The sequence below is a fragment of the Mytilus californianus genome, unplaced genomic scaffold (genome assembly GCF_021869535.1).
Source record: "Mytilus californianus isolate M0D057914Y unplaced genomic scaffold, xbMytCali1.0.p SCAF_5, whole genome shotgun sequence".
Taxonomy (NCBI): domain Eukaryota; kingdom Metazoa; phylum Mollusca; class Bivalvia; order Mytilida; family Mytilidae; genus Mytilus; species Mytilus californianus.
In genome coordinates this window covers 39,223,632-39,243,369 of record NW_026262701.1, presented here as the reverse complement: position 1 = coordinate 39,243,369, position 19,738 = coordinate 39,223,632, and the positions used below count along the sequence as shown (strand labels likewise).

The window sequence follows — 19,738 nt, the reverse complement described above, 5'->3', positions numbered from 1 at the left end:
TTACTTGTTTGAAAAGGAAAAGTAGTCGGACATTTTTTTTTTTAGAATAAGCTGTCGACCCATGTTTATGTTATGCAAGCAATGCTGTTTTTCGACCATAAATTATACACAAATTTCATGTTCAAGGATTTTTTAACGGTCAACCTCAACTTTTACACTAGCAGTTATGTAGTTCGAGATTGCTCTGACATCTATCTCGAAATCTTACAAGATCCATTTTCAAGTAGACAAAACACACGTCATTCGATTCCCTATTCATTTTACTCCACGAATATGAATCTATTATTACTAACCCTGTTGTAGTACGTACTAGCCATTTTAGCACAAACGAAAGCTTTATTTCCATTTGCACTTTTTCAGCGACATACTTTGACATTCATCAAGAAGTTGTGATCTCGTGTTATTTCCTCACAGCACTTGTAATCATGGGAGCTAATTTATGCAAAAAATGTTTTTTTTTATAAAATTAGGTTGTAAAGCGACGGCTTTGTGTATTTAATTCTAGCCTGAACTTTGTACTGTGAACATGGTATTTTTTAGGGATGTTAAAAGAACAAAGATTTGCATAATTTTAAATTTTGATAAATATATTAATTTTTTTTGTAGGTGGAATGGCTATACAAACGTAATCGTATTTCGACTTTTGTTCCAAATATTTTATAGCCGTAGTACTAATGACAAGGTTTCTTTTTACTTTCATATTTACAAATAAAATTATGTTTTCTTTTTCTCATTTCCCTAGTAAGATCCTACACTCGGGTTTCGCTGGAATTGACAAAAGGACAATTATGTGGGCGGGATTTTATAATATATATAATGTTTTCGGGATGAACATGCATCTCAAATGTCAGTTTTGTTTGCTTAACTGCTACTGCTACGTTTAATTATCTAATATGAGATTTTTTTATCAGTGAAGAAGCTTTTACATTTTTTGTAATAAAAATGTGTAGCCAGAAAGAAAAGGCTTCTAAGAGCGGGCCGCTCACCTGTAAAATGGTAAATTGTATTGCTGAGCGTGTTTGCTGATTGTAGTTTCTACTTATCTTTTAACATTTCTGGGATAATAAGCAAAACCTCATAAAATTAGCAATAATCGCCATTTTGTAAGGGTAATAACTCCTACGGTAAAAAATCATCATATAAGGAAAATAATACAAATAACACATCATGCAATTGTTTTGGTCGAATTAGCCTTTTTGTAGTTTCTATGTTGCTGATCATTTTTGCGATTACAGTTTCTACCTATATATATGTTTTTTTACCGTTTTAGAATATCCGTTTTACATATCACGACGGATATATTCGAATTATTCGAACCACAATCACGTCCTCCTTTCCTCGAATGTGTCATCACCGATTAAGACTTATCACTGAATGTGTACTTAAATTAGTAACACGACGGGTGCCACATGTGGAGCAATATTTGCTAACTCTTCCGTAGCATCTGAGATGAACCTTATTTTTTTAAAGGGGTTCGTGTCGCTCTTGCTTTAGTTTTTAATGTTGCTTCTAACTGTTTTACATTCGGATAAGTTTTAGGGTTAGAATATTTACATAACCGAGGGTTTACGAATTTGGTGATATAAATAGAAATCAACTACCAATCCACTTTTGCGTGATGCCTATTCACTTGAAATTACTTAACAACGTATCTTTAGGAGTAACACGGCGGGTACCACATGTATATCAGGATCTGCTTCCCCTTCCGGAGCACCCGAGATCACCCCGTGTTTTTGTAGGGATTCGTGTTGCTCAGTCTTTCTACATACAGAACATTTTTGCCGGGGACGGATTTTTTCTATTAATTGTGGTTTTCAAGATTTTAGACATATAATGCATTTTACCCTTATGCTCTATTTTTAGCCACGACAGACATATTGGTTGATTGGCACGAACAAAAAACATAAAGGATCATCATTTTGAGTTTGTTTGAAATTAGGCCGGAAGTGTCAGAGAAGAATTGTTTTTTTAGTTTATATATATATTACGACGACGACAGATGTCAAGGCCATTGGACCAGGTATTCTAACAAAAGAAGAGAAGTAAATACATGCAACCAATCCAAATGTAGTGTTCTCTAATTAAAGTTGCACTAGAAATGATTAAAAATTCAGACAAATAGGACGAGGGAAAATGAAATATTTATATGTACATACTTAAATGACAAAGTAGCTGCATTTGTTTTTTCGGTTATTAATTTGGCATAAATCAGGCGGTTTATTTTTCCGTTTCGGTTGTTTTACATTTTGTCATATCGTGCCTTTTACAAATGTATATGTGGGGCTGACTGTTTAGATGTTAATAGATGTGTATTTCAAAATACAACTCAGCCGCATTAACTGCGTAACAGGAGCGAAAATACATACATGTTTATATAGAACAAACGGTATGAGTTTTGCTCATTTTTGAAGGCGATACAGTGACATACTGTTGCTTTAATTCGAGTCATTTGAACAAGGTTGATAGATGTCTCGTAGGCAATCATACCACACCTCCTTATTTTTAAATTGTGTTATGTAAAACCATTGCAGTGGTGTAGTATTTTAATGATATAGCAGGTCTCTTTGAAATAAAATTGAAACATAACTCAACCAAATTCGATTGGACAGACACATGCAAGTCGATATGCAATCGCAACAGTAATGGCGCTAAAATAACACATACAGAATGCTACCTAACATAATTGATTCCAACAAGTTAGTATTTCAAAACAGATTTGAAATTTAGACATGGTAGATTATATTGTATTAGGCCGTGTTCACACCAAACGCTGCGTACTGTAAGTAATAGTTATCCCATGAGGACGCGGTGTGTCAGTGTAAGATCACCACGATGGCCCGCATAGACACTGGAAATTTAGTGGATTTTTTCTACATAAATTTTGAAAGTTAAGTCTTTACTCCGCATAAATATTTCTAAGTTTTAAAGTTTGTTCAACATTTCCGCCAGAATGTTACAGAACAATAGAAAGCATGCAGAACAAAGAAACTCAAGGTAGGGTGGTGTGGTAGGGGTGATCCAACTCAGATCACCCCTGTTAGAAAAAAGGAGTCGGGATGTAAACCTGTTTACAATTAATAGTTTCATGTATTGAACACTGAAATTGTTTTCATCTGTACATCGGTTGTAATTACCTGTACATGAGAATTGTTCACATCAGTAAACAACATGTACACGTAATTTACATATACAATACATAGAATTGAATTAAAATTTTCAGTTAGGCGTAGACCAATTCATATATTTTTTAATTTTTCTAATTTTTGTGTGTGTGTGTGTGTGAGGGGGGGGGGGGGGGGGGAGTTTAAATACAATTTATTTTTTAGAAAAAAATATATGATCCACGGAAAATTCGGTTTGATTTCTTGAAAATGAAGGGCGGGGGATTCAACTTGAAGTTTAAAAAATGTTCCTTTATAAAATTATTTATTAAAAAAAATGGGTTTTTTTTATTATTAAAGTAATAAGAAAATGGTTTGTCCCACGAAGATGAATGGTCGGTACCTTAAGAAAAAGAGAGTTCTAAAGATGTTGCTAAAACACCTTAACAATAGGCGGTAAAAGGATTTTGAAAATGATTGATTGATATATTGTTGATTTCTTAACGTCCAGTGGCAAATATTTCATGCATGTTTAGGATGAGAATAATCGGAAGAAGATCTAAGTGACCATATATCTATTCCCCAGTCAAACATGTGGTGATTTTGAAAATGAATAGTCTGGACTTGTACTAACTGTAAAAATAACTTTGTCCACGACATGATGAAAATGAATAGTTTGTCCTACACAATGCAGGACTTTCCAAGAAAAAGTTGTGTACAAAGAGTTAAAATAATTTTTCGCGCTAAATAAATAACCCATGCTATCAACCGGTGTAAAATGAATATTCCTTTAGCAAGAAATTCCCCTTCCACTAACAATCAAATGGTCCACTAAGGCTATTAAATTTAATCTTGTTTTTCACTGAGCAATTTTTTAGTTTTTGTCATATAAATTGGAAAATAACTTAATTCATAATATTATTATAATCATATTTATTCAATATATGAAACTTCCTTAAATATTCACAATTAAATCCACGTTCTTAATATCTTGTTTTATGAACACCTAACCCACACAAGGCCTACATTGACTATCGACTGCATGTGGTCAAAACCTGTTTTAAACTACATGTAAACATTGATTTTTATCAATGGGAACGTAATTGAGTCTAGTTTAAGTGTAGAGTACACTTACACCACACCGAGTTTAGCTTAATGTGAACACGGCCTTATTCTATCCTTTGCATTTACCTTTTATATCACATTAATTTCTAAACTAGACATTGTGTCCTCATAATTATTTTTATTTACCATACATAAGTGTTTATCCTGAAACATTGTCATCGTACTTATTTAACAATGGATATATTGAATAACTAATTGAATCACCTAAATGTTTCGATTGCTGGGTATCGTTGCATGAAGTCCCTAAAAGGTTTTGGCGATTTTTACACAAATTAATAATTGCTGAATTATTTCGATTAAAAGTCGTTTCTTCTATCTCTAAATTTGAACTTTGGTCCTCTGCTTCGAAGAGCAAGTTTAGTTTTTTCTTTCCATCAATGTGTTTGAAATTCTTTGTCAGTTTCGTCTCTTCAACCGAGGGCAAATTACAAGATCTATCTAAATCAAGTCTTTTCTTCAGTGTCTTCTCCTATACAAACACTTTGCACAAGAAGTTTAAATTTTGAAATTCTGTATCTGACCCGTTTGATGTTATAACAGAAATAACACAGTGGAAATAACACTAATAGTAATACCAACAATACCAACTTATTTTCATCTCTTTCTGTTGTCTCCTCCATTATTTTGTCATCTAAAATTTTGTAAAAGGAAACAATATGAAACAATGATACTGATAATTTCATGTCAACTTTCTTTTTATATGTATACATTGTTGTTTATGATTGGAAATAGTTAGAAATAGTTTAATGCTCAAACAGTTTGGTAATTTTATGGTAGTGGTGCTAAAACCATTTGAAATAATAATTTCCATGTCAGTTATATATCAAGTTACTGTCAGTTTGTTCAAAAGGTTTAAATGAAACATATTTTTCGGTTTCTGTTTTCAATATAGACCTTCCAGTTTTTATCAATCATTTAGTTTAGTTTAATTTTATTCCATTTGTTCAAGAGGGCAAAAGAAGAAAAATTATTTTTTATAGAAAAAAATATATGATCCACGGGGGAAGTGACAAAAATTCGGTTTGATTTCTTGAAAATGAAGGGCGGGGGATTCAACTTGAAGTTTAAAAAATGTTCCTTTATAAAATTATTTATTAAAAAAAATGGGTTTTTTTTATTATTAAAGTAATAAGAAAATGGTTTGTCCCACGAAGATGAATGGTCGGTACCTTAAGAAAATCGTTCTATTGATTTGGAGAACTTTGAGAGTTCTAAAGATGTTGCTAAAACACCTTAACAATAGGCGGTAAAAGGATTTTGAAAATGATTGATTGATATATTGTTGATTTCTTAACGTCCAGTGGCAAATATTTCATGCATGTTCAGGATGAGAATAATCGGAAGAAGATCTAAGTGACCATATATCTATTCCCCAGTCAAACATGTGGTGATTTTGAAAATGAATAGTCTGGACTTGTACTAACTGTAAAAATAACTTTGTCCACGACATGATGAAAATGAATAGTTTGTCCTACACAATGCAGGACTTTCCAAGAAAAAGTTGTGTACAAAGAGTTAAAATAATTTTTCGCGCTAAATAAATAACCCATGCTATCAACCGGTGTAAAATGAATATTCCTTTAGCAAGAAATTCCCCTTCCACTAACAATCAAATGGTCCACTAAGGCTATTAAATTTAATCATGTTTTTCACTGAGCAATTTTTTAGTTTTTGTCATATAAATTGGAAAATAACTTAATTCATAATATTATTATAATCATATTTATTCAATATATGAAACTTCCTTAAATATTCACAATTAAATCCACGTTCTTAATATCTTGTTTTATGAACACCTAACCCACACAAGGCCTACATTGACTATCGACTGCATGTGGTCAAAACCTGTTTTAAACTACATGTAAACATTGATTTTTATCAATGGGAACGTAATTGAGTCTAGTTTAAGTGTAGAGTACACTTACACCACACCGAGTTTAGCTTAATGTGAACACGGCCTTATTCTATCCTTTGCATTTACCTTTTATATCACATTAATTTCTAAACTAGACATTGTGTCCTCATAATTATTTTTATTTACCATACATAAGTGTTTATCCTGAAACATTGTCATCGTACTTATTTAACAATGGATATATTGAATAACTAATTGAATCACCTAAATGTTTCGATTGCTGGGTATCGTTGCATGAAGTCCCTAAAAGGTTTTGGCGATTTTTACACAAATTAATAATTGCTGAATTATTTCGATTAAAAGTCGTTTCTTCTATCTCTAAATTTGAACTTTGGTCCTCTGCTTCGAAGAGCAAAATTTAGTTTTTTCTTTCCATCAATGTGTTTGAAATTCTTTGTCAGTTTCGTCTCTTCAACCGAGGGCAAATTACAAGATCTATCTAAATCAAGTCTTTTCTTCAGTGTCTTCTCCTATACAAACACTTTGCACAAGAAGTTTAAATTTTGAAATTCTGTATCTGACCCGTTTGATGTTATAACAGAAATAACACAGTGGAAATAACACTAATAGTAATACCAACAATACCAACTTATTTTCTTCTCTTTCTGTTGTCTCCTCCATTATTTTGTCATCTAAAATTTTGTAAAAGGAAACAATATGAAACAATTTGAATGATACTGATAATTTCATGTCAACTTTCTTTTTATATGTATACATTGTTGTTTATGATTGGAAATAGTTAGAAATAGTTTAATGCTCAAACAGTTTGGTAATTTTATGGTAGTGGTGCTAAAACCATTTGAAATAATAATTTCCATGTCAGTTATATATCAAGTTACTGTCAGTTTGTTCAAAAGGTTTAAATGTAACATATTTTTCGGTTTCTGTTTTCAATATAGACCTTCCAGTTTTTATCAATCATTTAGTTTAGTTTAATTTTATTCCATTTGTTCAAGAGGGCAAAAGAAGAAAAATTATTTTTTATAAATTTATTCAGCTGTGTAACTATTTTACCAACTGTTTGTTAGTTTGCGTATGGACTTCATCAATATAAAATAATAAATCATGTAAAAAAGGACATGGTCAAATGAACCCCCGTACACTTTTCAATCATACTATGCACCCAATATAGTAAGCCTTTTGCTCTAATATAGTATCTTCGAAAAACATATTGAGTGTATTGGAAAAAGCAAGCTTCTCAAGGTGATGTTGGCGAGTGTTTATACTAGTAATATATATTGTATTTTAATGTATGAATGTATAAATGTTAACTGTATACATGTATTTTGTTTGAGGGCCTCAATGAAAATTAGACTACTTCTAATTGAGTTACCCTCTTTAAATAAAGAATTTATTATTATTATTATTATTATTATTATTATTATTATTATTATTATTATTATATAGTGTTTGTTTGACGGAATAACGGGTAGCTGTCTCAAAATCAGTAAAGAATATTTGTGATGCTAGTTGGAGTTTATGTTGTTGACAAGCACTTTTATTGTGTAGTAGACCAAAGACGAATTGGTACATAACTTCATCGACCATTACGTGTATTGTGTAGGGTTGAACAGATTGGGAATGATACCTTTCAGTCCACTTTATTTAATATTATGGTCAATGATTTACCAATTTCTTTGACAAATGTATATATATAACACAACTTATTAGTAGAAACTTGACAATCATATATTGAAAATGTCAAAGAAATAAAATGTTAAGGATTAATTTTTGACAGGAACTTAACTTTGCATAAGCATATATGTACTCACAATGTACAAACTAAATCCATGAAAGTTATAAATTGTATAAAATAACATACAGGAACTAGATGAGGCGCAACCACCCATACACTTAGAAAAAATATTGATCTTTGACTGGATGAAAAATTGATTATGGTTGTGAATTGTTTAATTAAACTTCTTTTACAACTAAAAAAAATGATTCGATTACATTTAAACTCAGGCGTACATTACGTAAATGTACAGGCTTAATGAGATCTGATTTATAATTTCTTTGAAAGCTTTACCAAGTTGAAGTGGGAGATCCAAAGTCCGGCTAAAGGTGCAGTCAACTATTATAATTTTATCTTTTATAATTACTCCAAAATTGTTAAAACAAACAAGCTGTCATCAATATTTTTACTTTAGATTATAATCTAAAGTTGAACAGTTTTAGAATTTTTATACTAAATCCCACCAATTTTTGATTTTTTATGAATTTATTAATCATTTTACATTTATTATTAAAAAAGTATAAATTATGAAAATCATATTATACACTGTATACAGGTCTCACTATACCTTCTTAAAAAACAACAGTTTTAATTGCTATATAAACACAAAGCCCATCTATTGTTTGACACTTGTTAGATTAACGCGAGTTGGATTTTTCAAATGTTGGAGAACCGTGAATAAACCTTGGAAATCACCCAGTTTGATATTGGTAACAAGAGTGCACACGCTGAAATGTCTCGCCTTCTTTACTAATCATTGATATTATGTTGATAGTCCTAAATATAAAGCTTTATTACAACTGTCACATAAACTTAACATTAACCAAGTAAACTAAACATTGACCAATGAATCATGAAAATGAGGTCAAGGTCAGATGACCCATGCTAGGCAGGCATGTACAGCTAACAATTCTTCCATACAACAAATATAGTTGACCTATTGCTTATAGTTTTAGAAAAACAGACCAAAACACAAAAACTTAACACTGAGCAATGAACCTTGAAAATGAGGTCAAAGTCAAATAAAACCTGCGTGACTGACATATAGATCATAAAATATTTCCATACACCAAATATAGTTGAACTATTGCATATAGTATTAGAAAAAAAGACCAAAACTCAAAAACTTAACTTTGACCACTGAACCATGAAAATGAGGTCAAGGTCAGATGACACCTGCCAGTTGGACATGTACACCTTACAGTCCTTCCATACATCGAATATACTAGACCTATTGCTTATAGTATCTGATATATGGACTTGACCACCAAAACTTAACCTTGTTCACTGATCCATGAAATGAGGTCGAGGTCAAGTGAAAACTGTCTGACGGGCATGAGGACCTTGCAAGGTACGCACATACCAAATATAGTTATCCTATTACTTATAATAAGAGAGAATTTAACATTACAAAAAATCTTAACTTTTTTTTCAAGTAGTCACTGAACCATGAAAATTAGGTCAAGGACATTGGACATGTGACTGACGGAAACTTCGTAACATGAGGCATCCATATACAAAGTATGAAGCATTCAGATCTTCCACCTTCTAAAATATAAAGATTTTAAGAAGTTAGCTAACGTCGCCGCCGCCGCCGGATCACTATCCCTATGTCGAGCTTTCTGCGACAAAAGTCGCAGGCTCGACAAAAACTATCGTATGTTCATAGAAACGTATATTAATTTTGCTATCTATTAGGACGTCTTTTGGAGTATGCGGCCCTTTTACCTGCGACAAAAATAATTCATTGTATATTATAGGGTTTTTGCACTAATAGTGTGAAATATTGTCTTGAACAGTATATCATTTTGCACGAGCTTGCAAATTTGAAATAACATACTGCGAGGGCATTATTCCTCAATATGAGTGCAATAACACTTTTATAATATAGTACCAAATATTTCAACAACAATTATTATGATGATATTTTGTCTAATTCCAGCAGCTCTTTTACCTGCAAAATGGACGCATTGTCGATTTCCGCGGATAAAATATAGATCAAGATCCAATAGTTTTAAATTCTTGGAAATGCTCTACTCCTTGGGTATGTTTATTTTTAAAGGAAGACTAGTCAAACTATCGGCAATTATTGATTTTTTTTTTTACAAATAAATTCACATAAAATATTTGATACCATATATATATTACTGCAAGGTATACGATTCACTTACCATTACATATCAACTTTAGCTAAAGCAGACCAGGAAAGACAATACAGGACTAACGAAAAGGATATTCTTATATAGCCTAGTTGGCCGTGTTGTCTAGGGTGCTGAACACAGTGCAGGCTGTAATTGTAGCTACGATGTCGTTATATATTATATTTTATTTACATTACGTTTACATGTAAAGTCACGGTCCTAAAAATCACAAACAAAATAAAAATAAGGAGATGTGGTATGTTAGCCAATGAGACAACCATCCACCAAAGTTCAAATGAAGTGAAGGCTGTTGTCTAACGCAACATATTTTAACTAACCGGGTTTAACATGTCGTTTCGGATGCATTTGGTACATTTTTGTTTAAACTATTGAAAAGCCATAAAATAGTCGAAAAACTATATATAAATCACCAAAGCCTTAGATGGTTAACATTGTCTGAGTGAACGCATTGTTAAATTTACACACGTTTTCGTGCTAAGAACACCCTTACTTGGCATTCAAAGTATCAGAATATAGGAAATATTTATCTCAGTCACAGATCTGACAAGCGTTTAGAATTTTAATTAAAAAAAAAACACTCATCACTGTCATGTTGCTTGCCTCGATAGACAATGATAGAGCTATTTAGTTCAGTAAGTTTTGAGAAATTAGCGACGAAAACAATTTTTTTCAACCAACATTAAGGAAAATACAAGGATATGCAAACAAAAAATAGGCGCCTGACAAATCCTTGAAGTGCTCACATGTTGCAACTTATAACTGTCAAGCTGCTTACCAAGCACGAAGTCATTCTGTTTAGTAGTACATGTGCGACGACATTTTCTGTCGTCCGAATCGACGGACGTACGGAATGACAAGTTGATTGCAATTTTCAACCATTCTGAGAGTGGGGTATAATTTTAAGATTTAAATCATAAGAAACTGTGTATACCATGACACGTATGATTGATGTAGGTATCAATTAGTCGTGAATTGTTTGATCCAATGTTGCAATGCATCTGTAATCTTCCTTTGCATACGTGATCTTTGATGTCAACTTCCAAGTGGTAGCTAGCTCTGTAAAATGGTCCGTTTCTCCTGATTGTGGGTTTCAACCCTGATGTCACGTTCTCCTGCTGGAAAATGAATTCGAAGTTTAAATATCAGTTGACAAATCTTCTAAACAAACAGTACAATATTCATATACAAAAACAGTACCATCTCTGCGGTCTTATAAACGGTAATAACTGTCCTTTCCTAGATTTAGATATTTCAGTTTTACACGGGAAACTCTACACTAAAATTTACGACAAAAGGGACGATTTTGCGTTCCCTTTTGTTAATTTTCATTTTTTGGACGTCGATGATCCTTTTGCACCATCTTACGGTGTTTATATATCACAACTCGTTCGCTATGCCCGTGTTTGTTGTGACGTTTTGGATTTCAAACAAACGTAATCTATGTATTACTGATAAATTATTTAGTCAGGGGTTTTGCTACAGACCTTCTAAAATTCAAAATGACAATTTTTCTGTGCGTTCATCGTGTATCGTGCGTGTATCGTGCGTGTACCAAACGTGCGCTCATCATTCATCATTCTGTGTGTTTTCCGTGTAACGTGCGTGCATCGTTCATTCATTCTTAACCGTGTATCGTGCGCTCATCAATCATTCATTCTTAACCGTGTAACGTGCGCTCATCAATCATTCATTCTTAAATAAACCGTTTATCGTGCGTTCATCAATCGTGTATAACCGTTTCTCTAATTCTTCGTCAATTTATCTTTTTCTGCACCCATTGTATAAAAAAAATTTAATCAACGTGTGGTTCGTTTGATCTCAGTTCTTCATTGGTTAAAATCCGATTATGACGTCGAATGTTCTTGCTTTCCTCTGAATTTCCTATTGTGACGGCATGAAAAAAGGCGACCATGCCTGATGACGTCACATAGAAAGAGCACATCTTTTTGCAGATCATTCGAAAAGAATGAATAAATTTGCCTGCGTATTGTTTGAAAATCATTAGAGAAACAGATTCCACCACCAAATCTCGTGTAATACGATATGTATCCACTCTCGACAGTTAAATTTTAAATATTTAAAACGCTCGGCGATCCTCGCGTTTTAAATTTGAAAATTTAACTGTCTCGAGTGGATAGATATCGTATCACACTCGATGCAGTGGTAGAATCTATATGTAACGTGCAATCTCTAATCGTGTAACGTTCATTCATTGTGGTTTTATATGATGATCGGTTATAGAGCTTATCAAAGCTTATATTTTATCTGTTATAGTGTTTATATGTTCCGACTTTAAATAAAATTTACATTTTTACTTACTTTCTTGTGAACTCTTTAACTTCATCGTACATAACGTTCATACAGATTCATGACTTTTTGTGTAAAATTTATTTATCGTCTGTAAATATTTCGTGTTTATTCAATGAGTCTTGGCTGGGACTGACACATTTTAATACAATGATACATGTTCTACGTACAAACAATAACATGATGACATTTCTAAGCAGAAGAGATAAAATTGGAATTTCTATTCAACTGAGCGAAATGGGCTAACAAATATACAGTTCATTAAAAAAATATATACGACCACTTTGAGTTTCATTTGTAAAACTATGCATTTTTCGACACACCGAGATCTGGTTACGAAATTCATTACAGTTAATTGATCTCATCAAATATAAGCTTGAACGCTTGAAACGCTCTTTGAAATCGTCAAAATCGCCTTATTATAAGGGACGTCGTGTAACGCTCACATCGTGCGTAACAAAAAAATAATTAACCATTAATAATGTAAGATTCTCAACAGCATATTTATATATCACACCCCAAATCAATATACAGTTATCAAACAGAACTGCATTTAAATGTAGGATGTTATAAAAAGGACGCAAAATTCTGACCCGTATTTTTGGCACATCCCCATCCACCCAATAATAGGAAGTGACCCCATCCCCACCCCCATGGTTTCAAAGAGAAGGACAAACGTCAAATGATTGTCGTCCAATTAAAACAGTCATTACATCGTTCTTTGGTATATTTAGAATCCGAGATGAACCTAGATTTTCTCAAAAAATGAGATAATTGATTATCTGAAATTGAGATAACTAATTATCTGAACATAAATTAGGATTATCTGAAAATTGTTCAGAAAAACCTAGATTTTCTTAATTTTTGAGATAAACCGGGATTTTCTCCAGATAATGAATTATCTGTATTTTCTGAGATAAACTAGGATTTTCTCGAATTTGAATTAAGCTGAGAACATCTTAGTTTATCTGAGATAAACCGGAATTATCTGAGAAAATCCTAGTTTATCTGAGATAATCTAAGATTTAGTAATACCATAATTAAAGATGTAATTATGTCATTTACCATAGCAACCTGTAGATATGGTGCATTATTGTGCCTAAGAGTATGAATTCAAGCGTTGCTTCGAGCAAAAGAAGATAACAGTGCGAAATTTGCTCTAATAGCAATTGGTAAATCTGTTCAGTCACGAATGATGTCTATAATCTGTTAAAATGTCCGCCGAGTACACAACAGTTTTAAACGACTAGCCACTGCAACCAATATTTCAATTCAATATGCATAATATCAAATCTAAGACTTGCTTTCTACGTTCGTAGGAATGAGTTCCGAATGGTATAGAGTTAATTGTTCTGTGGTAGGTTTGATCAGATGATTTATTTTCTAAAACTACATGTAGAAAACTGATATATTTTACAGAGACATATCTTTTAGGATTTAATAAACAATTAAACCAGGTGTAAATAACAGGATAAAAACGAAATGAACATTGTCGGAAACATAAAAAAATTAATTTTCCTCGGTACGAAACAGGAGAAAATCTCAACGAGCCTCGCTTTTCGTCCTGTTTCTAAATCTCGTACAAATAAATTTTATATTTCCAGACAATGTACATATATTGTTTATAAAGGGGCATTAGCTGTCAAATTCATGTTCACCGATTTGACTCAAATTGTATTTTTGATTTATAACATAGTAAAACGTATATCCAAACTACAAAAAGTATAAAATAAACAATTAACGATGCTTGGACTCGATAACATATATCAGCATTTGTGTGTGTATTTTAGTCTAGACGCCATCTAATTAACTACCGAGATGATCTCGAAGACTGCCGAAGTCATACATTGTACAACCAGATATAAGCATAAATGACTTGAAACAAAAAGAATCATATTTTAATTGTTTGTCTAAATAAATGCCCCTTTGATATCCACTTTGTTTACAATTGAAGGAAGTCAATGGTTTACTTTTCTCGCTGGTATAAGTTAGAAATACTCATGACAATATCACATGTAATAATATCTGGGTTTTTTATCTTCATATTAGACATTATTGTTATTATAAGAAATGTATACCTATATCTGTATTTTCTATAGACTTTCGAATTATTGTATCTAGGTAGTGAAACTTACTTTTTTATATAAATAATCACACATAGTTATATGACTTTTGTATATCTAATTTTCTGAATAAACATAGAACATATTATGATACACATGTATCAATAAAGAACCTACCACAATTTGTGAAATTGCCTCGTTGTTGGACGATCTTCCTCTTCCCAAGTGATGTGAAAGGATTTCGGTCCATTTCAAATTCTCGAACTTCTAGCTTTTCTGTCTTTTCCATTTTATAAATAAAAACTAAAATGACCGAATGCAGCCGCTGAGCAAACACATAACTATACTATGAAAATAAAATTGTCCATCTACAGAAGAATAACATGCAGCAAGCTAAGTACTCCGAGTATCTTGAAGTAACTGCGCGAATTCGTTTATACGGTTTAACTTGTTATATTCATGTTTTATTTCTTTCTGTTATACCGTAATTCTAGAATTAGGTGATTTTCCTGTACAGGTTTGTACGTGTTATTGCATGCACGTTATGTTAATACACTGTTCACGAATTAAAAAAGAAGATTTAGCACATACAATAGCCCTAAGTTTTTGATTGGTTTATGTATATGACGTTGCTCAATCATTTATGGTATTGTTTAAACATTGTAGATTATTTTTTTGTTTGCTATTGGATTGTCAACAGATTTTTGTTTTTTAAATTTTAATCGTGCCTAATTGTCTTTTTTACAATTATTTTTTTAAGGTCTGATTTTATTTAATCGTCTATTTATTTCTACTTTCTTGTAAACATGCAGTTTCAAACAAAAATCTTAAATTAAATGACTATTCAAAAATATATATTCTAGTCAACAAAAGAAACGATACAAAACTTTTATCAAAAATAATGTTTAACCGTTTGGTAAAAAACAATAACAAATAGATGTATGATTTAACGTTCTATGTGACACAGAAACAAAAAATGACATCCCAGACAGTTCCTGGACCAAATATAAAGGACGGACCAAGGTCATTATCCGGAATTTCAGTTAACGGAACTTAATAGCGAGTATGACAGCCTCTTGCAGCAACCACAGCTTCACACTTACGACGCAGAGATCCAATCAAAGTCATAATGTTGGCTTGGGGGATATTGTTCCACTCCTATATGAGAGTTAAAAGCAAACCTTGTAGCGTTTCCGGTGGATTTTACCTTTCTCAAACACATCTGACAAGTTGATTCCATAAATGTTCTATAGGAGAAAGATCCGGTGATTATGCTGGCCATGGGAGAACGCGAATATGGTTTTGTTCAAGAGAGTCCATTCAAATCCTTGCCACGTGACATCTATTCTGTTGGCAAACATGATTGAAACCGCGTTGTCGATTAAAAGGCAGAACAATAGGACCAAGAATTTCATCAATTTACCATGAGCGATTTTTAATTGTGTGCGTCCGTTGTGACATAGTTCACCCCATACCATCACATTTCCGCCTCCGAAACGATCCGTTGTCATGACACAAGGCCCGAAAACGCGTTCGCCTTGCCTACGGTATCCTCTCATGTGTCCATCACTAAAACGGGTAGCAAATCGGAACTCATCTGTAAACAGGATATGCTGCCAGGTTTGTAACCTCCAACGTGGTCTTGCACGAGCCCATTCAAGTCTTGTAGCCCTATGACACTGTTTAAAGAGCGGACCTTTCATGATACGTCTTGGACGCTGTCCATGCACTCTGACGTCTCATGGGGTCTGCCGCTACGTGGTCTATCATTTGTTGAGCCAGTTTGCCTTAGACGAATCACCAGTCTTGATATTGTTATTCTTGTCAAATGAAATTGATTTGCGACGTCAGTGTGCATCAACTAATCTCTGACTAGCCAACTGCTTGTTCACGCTTATTTCTAAGTAACCATGGCATCAAATTCTTGATTTGTTTTCCATTTTTTAAGATGTCAAATTGTTTACCTGATGCAGTAGCCCAAATACTAACATCACACAATTTAAAAGCTTCATTGATTCAGGGCAAACTCGATTACCGGAAGGAAAAGTAACATTCAGGATTTTCATCGTATCCGTTTCGGATTTAAAAAAAAAAGAAGAGTTAACAGATGCTTTTTTTTGGCGTTGAATACAGAAATAAGCTATTATAGAAACTTTAAATTGAAAAATGTAAAAATACTAACAAAATTAACTTTGTATCGTTTCTTTTGTTGACTAGTAAATATAGGTCATGTAGCTTTAACCCTAGACTTTATCAAAATGTTAACTTAAAAGTCCATTTATGTTGCTGAGCACAAAAAGTCCATATATGCTAAGCACATGTCCTACCTCCATGACAAATATGTTGTTATCCCTGCAAATAAATTCAAAAAAAACATGGTGTGTGTGTGTAAATTACTGCATAAAACTAGGTGATGAAGGAATTGAGTAAATTAAATGACTATTCACTTGGAAAATCAACATATTATATACACCTAAATGACACTTACCAAAGTGTTAATTCGGAATAATCATTTGTCTGTTCTGTGTCTTTTTTTACATTTGAACCAAGGATTAAAAAAAAACCGGAATTTGCTTTTATTTACTGAAATGGATATCTAAATAACACAGGTGTCCTTACAAACAACGTTATATCACTAGGTCTTCAAAATCCTCCGCGAAATATTTTTCTACAAAACTATCAAAATCAATCTTATCAGCTATCAAAGCTAGGCTTCAGTATTTTGAAACAAACTTTTCTAAGGGTCCTATTCAAAACTTAAATTAATAGTATTTTATCAGAGAAAATAACAATAAGAATGATCAAAATTTTATTGACATGATTACATATAAAATAGCAGTAGTCTTCACTGATTCCGCAACAAAAGCATTTTGGTACAAAAAACGTTAAATCTATATTTGAAAGTGTGAAGCCTCACGCAAATTTGCAAAATAAACCTTGGTTCAACAAAGAATGTAGAACGGCTAGGAGTGTTTACCGAGAATTCAAACGTTGTAAAACAGAGTCCGAAAATTTATGTAACCTTGCAAAAATGGCAGAAAGGCACTCTAAAAAAGTTCTGAATAAAGCACAAAAAGATACAGAAATGACTTTAGAAAAAAGATGAATCAAATGAAAAGTAGATGTCCAAAAGAGTTTTGGAAAATTCTAAACGAGCGAGAAATTTCCAAACAACCAGATATTTGTTTTATAGAATTGTTTTCTTTCTTTAAATAATTAAACTCACACAAAGAAAATACTGCTTACGACCTTATATTCCCAGTTATCGAAAATATATTCGATCACACAAATGCAGAACCTAATATGCCAATAAGTACATGTAACTACAGTGTGAAGCTAGCCGGCGTTAATATTCATGAGGCTAGCCTTCAATTATATTCATGAGATGAGACCGCGTCCGATGAAGTGGTGTTGGTAATTAATAGATTATGACAATAAAATAACTTTTTGCCGTAAATATCCAATATGGTTCCGCTATTTATAGCGATATAAAATCTAAAATAAATAGGTGTCTTCTGCAAGGTCCGCGTCTTTTAACACCATTTAAAGTGAAAGTAAACATAAAGGTAAATGCCTCCATACACATAGAAACCAAGAAACGATTCATCTAAATTATGCGATAAGTTTTTAACACAAGAAAGTATCTAAAAATGATTTATCAGTAAAACACAGTAGAATGAAATGAAATATTTCCAATATTTTGCACAATATCTGCATATGCTACATTTTATAACTCCCGATTACGAAGAAACTTCTGTAAAAGTTTTGTAATATTGCATTTATATTGCATGAAGGATTGACATGAATTGCAGAATCCCTTGTCTTCGAAGGTGGGACAACAAGCACCCATAGTATATTTGTAATTAAAAACATGCAGCTGGTATTCTTACACTTGAAAATTTTTAGTATTAGACATTATTTTTTGTTTCAAAGTTAATACATTCCTATTTATAGAAAGAAAGCATTCTGACACTTTGTATCTTCATGTAGTGAAATTTATGCGATTGGGAATCATATGTAAACTTTTCCGATTGAAATGACTATACAAGAAGTTATTGGCCAGACATGGAAATTAATGACTGATAATCTGAAGGTTACATATTTGTCTGTCTAAACCTTCAACAGAATCTAAAAGAAACATTTGCTTACCACTAAGAAGCTTGAAGGCAGTTGCAGCCGCTTTTACTTGCAATACACTATGATAATGTGTTGACAATGCACAGGTAAATTATAGATTATGATAATAGTCAAGCCTAAACTTCCTCTTTCAATGGTAACGAAACACCATTTTTAATACCTAGTTACTTTATTTCTATTAATAGCTTTCGTTTCAATAATATGACTTACTTGTAACACGACTAAAATCTTCCTCCTATGTAACAGGGTATGTGGAGAATAATGTCACTTCATAGTATAATATTGAGATCATAATTAAAATTGTAAATAATAACTTTTAAAACTATTATAACCAGGGCTCCACAATCGCTTAAGCAACGTTTACCTGTTTTTTGCCTTTATGTTGTATTCAGCCTTATAGATCTAGGTGCGCAATGTTTTGGCGTCGAAAGCTATCCAATTGCAAGAAATACGTGTTGTACAGGCAGCGCATTCAAATTGATACCATACGCGTTTTTTTATGAAGGTCTTGGTATATCTAGCTCAATGTAATTGCCCAGATAACTTATTGATAAAGCCTAACCAGGAAAAGCATTCTGATTTTTTCCTTTACGTTTACTTGGTTCATACCACTGCTGGTGGACAGTTTGTATCTTAGAGTACAAAAATGTCTCATTTATGCAGTGGTCAGTAAAAATGTAACAGATAACAATTTATTCATCACTTTTGATAATGCCATAAGAATTTAGCGAGTTATGAGATATTATCTTTCATAATAATTCATATATTCATTTGCATAGAAGTATGAAACACAGTAAACAGTCCGCACCTATAATCGCATAAAAGTTTCGTTAAATGCCTTTATTTTTTGTTGCTTACTAGTAATTAATTATTATAAAGTTGTTAACTTATGAGAAATCTAAACCACGGTAGGTATAGTGTCCGGTTTTTCGAGTGATTTCATCGGCTTTTTCGAGTGTGACAACTTTTTTTCGAGTGATTATGATAAAAAATGTAAACAAACATACTTCCTTTCTGACAAGACGTGATAAAGAAGCTCGAGTTTAATATACAAGGTTATACACGGTGTGTTAGTATTTGAGATAAAAAGATATTATCAATCCGACATTATTTTTCGTTAAAAAAGTTAAATTTAGCTTTACAATGCTTTTATTCCAAAATACAGAATAAAGCCATTTTTATACACATACCAA

General features: G+C 32.4%; 1 protein-coding gene across 1 annotated transcript in view; it reads right to left on the bottom strand.

Moving 5' to 3' along the window:
• The window catches only part of LOC127701903 (uncharacterized), a 231,899-nt gene extending 213,202 nt beyond the window's left edge, over window positions 1–18,697 (bottom strand). The window contains exons 1-2 of the mRNA XM_052205882.1: window positions 18,558–18,697; window positions 16,736–16,760 (exon numbers count right to left, since the gene is read on the bottom strand). Coding sequence (XP_052061842.1) covers window positions 16,736–16,741 — 6 coding nt within the window. The 5' untranslated portion in view covers window positions 16,742–16,760; window positions 18,558–18,697. The remainder of the gene's footprint in view (window positions 1–16,735; window positions 16,761–18,557) is intronic.
• Window positions 18,698–19,738: the final 1,041 nt, after the last annotated feature.